General features: G+C 40.8%; 1 protein-coding gene across 1 annotated transcript; it reads left to right on the top strand.

Moving 5' to 3' along the window:
* The first annotated feature begins 2226 nt into the window (after positions 1-2226).
* On the top strand, positions 2227-5020 carry LOC109154921 (laccase-12-like). The gene is made up of 6 exons (XM_019302660.1): positions 2227-2352; positions 2467-2618; positions 2727-2971; positions 3122-3250; positions 3554-4510; positions 4598-5020. Exons 1-6 carry the CDS (start codon positions 2227-2229, stop codon positions 4726-4728), a joined length of 1740 nt encoding a protein of 579 aa, XP_019158205.1. The 3' UTR covers positions 4729-5020.
* The last annotated feature ends 401 nt before the right edge of the window (positions 5021-5421 follow it).

Consider the following 5421-nt stretch of genomic DNA (forward strand, 5'->3'; position numbering starts at 1 on the left):
GTCTAGTGGCATCCTCCCACACCAAGTGCACATGTCAAGCAATGCAGCCTCGATACAATCATTTGGCTCACAGCCATACTTGAGAATAAACCCGTGAATCTATTTACTCGACTTTCTTTCCATCAACAACCCACAGGCATTTGCAATACCAGTCAAGGTAAAATCAGAAAACTCTAGGCGAAAGTGAGCCTAACGGCGGCGTTCCAGTGCGTGCGGATGAGGTCGGTGGACGACAGGGACGATTAGTACGCGTACCAAGCGGCGGTGAATATAGGAGGTCAAGTTTTTGGTTCATCAAGCGACGTCGCCGACAGCAGCAGTATTGGTGGGCACATCGGGTTGTGGTCGACGGAGTTGTGCGATCGTCGGAGTTGAACGCTCGCGCGGAGGATATACGGCAGTGAGCTCATTTCGACGAGCGGAGAAGAGATGGAGCTCCCTCCAGCGAGCTTGAGCTTCTCCGGCGAAGCTTGGTCAGAGTTAATGAAGAAGAAGGCGTGAAAAGACTAAAATGCCCAGGGCAAATCGGAGCTCTCGCCTGAGTCTTGACGGAATACGGCCATAGGGACTAAATTGACGAAAAATAATTATTCTCGGGGACCAAATCGATGAATACGCGATTGAGGAACTACATTGACAAGTCGCTAATAACTGAGGGACCAAATCGTTGATTCACCTATATACAAAGCCACTTACTCATGTAAAATTACAAAAACAAATTTAAATTGTTCAATAATCAAAGGAATTAAATTAATAGTTCAATTTTCAATTAATTTATGAAACGTAATTCAACATCATTACCAACTAAAGACTTTATTTGTTAGAAGGTAAGCTGTGGTTGTAGGTTTGTCTTAACAAAATATTGTTAGCCACAATCATTGAATCTTATAACGGAATTTCATTTTATAATTGAAGCCTAATATTGAAAGTTGATCTTCTAGACTTCCTTCCTACAACCTTTGCCTAAAGTCTATTCTTCGTAACCTAAACTACACTTCTACGTACGCCGGTCTGTAGCCAAGCATCTGTGGACGAATGTCTATTAGTCGCTCAAATTTTTCATTCCTCGATTATTTTATATTTTAATTATTTATGTTTTTTTTTAATCATTTAAAAGAAGAAAAAATAGTATTATTCTTTTAATCTTTGACTTTGATTTACCAAAAAGTCAGTTCGCCTAAAAATTTGTTTCTTAATTGGTTTGATGCAGCTTATAGAGTATACCCACCGATGGATATCTAAGTAGGGTACTCAGTTAGGAACACCCCTCAATGCTCAACTTACTGTTTGACAACACTACCCGACAAGCATCGAATTTGTTGAACCCAACTGACCACCCAGCATAGGCGGTCGGGCTGGCGAGCCCGACTGGGTGCCACATCCAAAGGCGGTTAAGAGGAGATTTTTGAGGGATTTTCTCTGTCGGGCGCCACATCCAAAGGCAATTAAGAGGAGATTTTTGTGGGATTTTCTCTAGATTCTACGCGGGATTTCCATTTTCAATATTAAGAAAGAAGGGTGGCGGTTTGGGAATCTTTCTTAAGACCAAGTTTGTTAATTTCTTCTCTTTTCTTTTCAAGGCATTAAGTCTTGTATAAATACCACTTGGGGCACACTGTAACGGGTTCTGAATTGAATTCTCTGGCAATTACTCTGTTAATTCCATTTTATCCGGCTACCTGTTGCCGTAAAACCAACACCCACATTGATAGAACCGCATACCCCAAATACCGAATCTAAGTTCTCATCCTTTGTTGAGGTGAAACATCACAAAGAAAAATTTGTGTTGAGTATTTTCTAATTTTCCTAGCTATTTTCCTCTTGTTATTTTCAACAACTGTAAAACATTAGAATTAGTATGCAAAGCAAGAAGTTTCATTTCAAAGCTAAAAGGAAAAAGGAAAAAGAAAAAGAAAAAGTATCAGAAATGTGAAGTAAAATCTTGGTAAAATAATGTTCATGCATAGAAATACATGCTCATGAAAAAGTCTTAGGAAGCAAGCATTAAGAGAATTTTGGCAGTTTGATAGGGCAGTGGGTGAACTAAATCTGCCATTGAAGCTGACCTTCATGCTGAGTCAGAACCTAATCTGCCAACCTTCAAGTTAAACACTCTCATTTCCCCCACTATAAAAGAATGCCCTCAATTCTATTCTCTTCACAAGTAAAAAAAAAAAGAAAAAACATAAAGCATCTGCTGTTACCTGATAAGCCCTGAAGTCAAACATGGCAGCTCTCGGTAGCAGCAGCATTGATAAACCGTTTCGCTCTTTCTTGCTCCTTGGCCTTCTGGTGCTCTTTGCAAACGCGTTTTCTTTGGCAAATGCTAAAGTTCAGCAGCATCAGTTTGTTGTATGACACCGATTTTCATCATGCTTCTCCCTATTCCATTTCTTGATTTTTCTTTGGTTGTTATAGGCTTCGGGAACTGGAGGATACTGATGTGAGTTTGTTGTTGTGTGACAGATTCAAGCAACACCAGTGACGAGGCTGTGCAGTACCCGTAACACGATAACAGTGAACGGGCAGTTCCCTGGACCAACCTTGGAAGTGAACAATGGTGATACCTTAGAGATCAAGGTTATCAATAACGCACAATACAATGTCACCATTCACTGGTAGGTTTGTGAAACAAAGCATGCATGCAGTGTATTAGTAAATACATTCGCAAATAAAGAAAATGAGTTTATTGACTTCTTATATGTCCTTGTTATGCACCAAAACAGGCATGGTGTCCGGCAGATTAGAACAGCATGGGCAGATGGACCAGAGTTTATTACGCAGTGCCCAATTAAGCCAGGAGGGAGCTATACTTACAGATTTACAATCAACGGTCAGGAAGGAACGCTTTGGTGGCATGCCCACAGCTCATGGCTCAGGGCCACCGTTTACGGAGCTCTTATCATCCATCCAAGAGAAGGGGAATCCTACCCGTTCCCTAAGCCTACAAGAGAAACACCTGTTGTACTTGGTAATTTTCTTTCTTAACCAAAGGTTTCAACGTAAGACAAGACTGACAAACAGTTATTTGAGCATTCTTTGCTGCAATTTTAGGATATAGTTTGCCTTCAAACAAAGTTTCTGAAATAATCACTGAAAGTTTGACAATAATGATGATCAGGTGAGTGGTGGAATGCAAACCCCATTGATGTTATAAGGCAAGCTCAGAGAACTGGAGCCGCTCCAAATGTATCAGATGCATTCACTATCAATGGTCAACCTGGTGACCTGTACAAGTGCTCCAGCAAAGGTAAGAATTACGAGTACCTCGTTGGCTCTCTGCCTTGAAAACTTTCCATGAGAATTAAAACTAACACATGATAGCCCTGTATTGTATCATAAACAGTAATGATTCCAATAAAACGGCTAAAACTCTTAACAACTAGCAACATTTGCAGCCAAGGTAGTATGCATACCGATGCTAGATGCCAGAGTGGAACAACTTTTAAGAGGATTTTAGACCACTTATATATACCTCTGAGCTATTCTAGCATTGACCAAGCAGGAATTTTCATTCTTCAGAGATTGATTGCTTTAGTATGTTTTGATACAGAAACTGTAGTAGTCCAAGTGGACTCAGGCGAGACCAACCTCCTTAGAGTTATCAACGCTGCACTCAATCAACAGCTTTTCTTCTCGGTTGCCAACCACAAACTCACAGTAGTTGGAGCTGATGCCTCTTATGTGAAGCCCTTTACTACTTCAGTCATCATGCTTGGACCAGGCCAGACTACTGATGTCCTAATCACCGCCAATCAGCCACCGGCCCGTTACTACATGGCAGCACGAGCATATGCCAGTGCACAAGGTGCACCCTTTGATAACACTACAACCACAGCCATCCTACAGTACAAGGCTGCTTCTTCCTCCTCCAAGGGAGGTCAGACAACTCCGGTTCTCCCATCTCTACCAGCATACAATGACACAGCAACCGCCACAGCCTTCACAAAGAGTTTCAGAAGTCTAAGAAATGTTGAGGTGCCTACTGAAATTGACGAAAACCTGTTTATCACAGTTGGTCTAGGACTCAATAACTGTCCCAAGGGCGCAAGTTCCCAAAATTGTCAGGGACCAAATGGAACTCGGTTCACTGCCAGCATGAACAATGTGTCTTTTGTGCTCCCATCCAACTTTTCACTACTGCAGGCACATCACCAAGGTATCCCAGGAGTTTTTTCAACTGACTTTCCAGCCGCTCCACCAGTTAAGTTTGATTACACTGGTAATGTTAGCCGATCACTTTGGCAACCTGCTTCTGGAACAAAGGTGTACAGATTGAAATACGGGGCAAGAGTGCAGATAGTGCTGCAGGGAACAAGTATCTTCACAGCTGAAAACCACCCAATCCATCTTCATGGATATGATTTCTATATCCTTGCCGAGGGTTTTGGAAACTTCAATCCACAAAAAGATACAGCAAAGTTTAACCTAGTGAACCCACCTCTTAGAAACACAGCAAGTGTACCAGTCAATGGATGGACAGTCATCCGATTTGTCGCAGATAATCCAGGTGAGATTAACAATTTTGCCAATTCCTTTTCTTTCCCTTTTCAACTAATGGGTTGACATTTAAAACTAATAATTTTGCATAAAACAGGAGTTTGGATAATGCACTGTCACTTGGATGTCCACATTACATGGGGCTTGGCCACGGCTTTCATAGTGGAGAATGGAGTTACCGAATTGGAAGCATTGGAGGCTCCTCCTGCAGATTATCCAATCTGTTGAGAACACCAGCTGACACCATTCAACAACATCCAAGATCTCCATAAAAGAATTCAACTTTTCCCGCTTTAGCATCTAAATGTAGTCCTCAAATCTATTCCCTGCATTAGGGGCTAGTTACTTTCTAGCGCCCACCTTGTCATGCACTTATTTTATTGTATTTTGTTAGATAAAAGGTGGGGTAGTGCCAATCAAAGCACTGTCCATTTGAATTAGATCCCATTGTTGCAGAATTGTAACTCCTGTATTCTTTGTAGCATTATGAATTGAAGGTCTTAATTGTTTTGGTTTTTAACTATTTGCATTAAATTTACCTAATATTGGACTCTTAAAATACACTTGATGGTGACCTGAAACCAGAACCAATCAAGTTGCAGCAGCTAAATGCACTTTTGATCTTAACAGTTGAAGTGCAGAGAAAATTGAAGAAATATTTCAATAGGACACCGAGAAGTACAAAGTTAGATGAAACAAATTCCCAAAAAAAAAGGAGGAAGAGAAAAGAAATCCAGAAAGATTAAATAAAAACTTTTCTTGTTTTCCAAATAAAACGAAAATCAATTTACAGCCTTCGCATTTAGAAACTAGCAATAAACAAAATCCGCATTATGCAAACTAGGAAATGGGGATTGGGGTTTAATGATCAGCAAAAGATGTAGGATTCGTCGTACCTTTCGGTGTCTACTGGAGCTCAAA

The sequence above is a fragment of the Ipomoea nil genome, unplaced genomic scaffold, assembly GCF_001879475.1.
Source record: "Ipomoea nil cultivar Tokyo-kokei standard unplaced genomic scaffold, Asagao_1.1 scaffold2662, whole genome shotgun sequence".
Lineage (NCBI taxonomy): Eukaryota > Viridiplantae > Streptophyta > Magnoliopsida > Solanales > Convolvulaceae > Ipomoea > Ipomoea nil.

Excerpts from the sequence above, each read along its gene's own strand:
- LOC109154921 (XM_019302660.1), top strand. The coding sequence starts at position 2,227 with ATGGCAGCTCTCGGTAGCAGCAGCATTGATAAACCGTTTCGCTCTTTC. Across the intron at positions 2,619-2,726 it reads TACAATGTCACCATTCACTG|GCATGGTGTCCGGCAGATTA; the intron begins GTAGGTTTGTGA and ends GCACCAAAACAG. Across the intron at positions 2,972-3,121 it reads AGAAACACCTGTTGTACTTG|GTGAGTGGTGGAATGCAAAC; the intron begins GTAATTTTCTTT and ends AATGATGATCAG.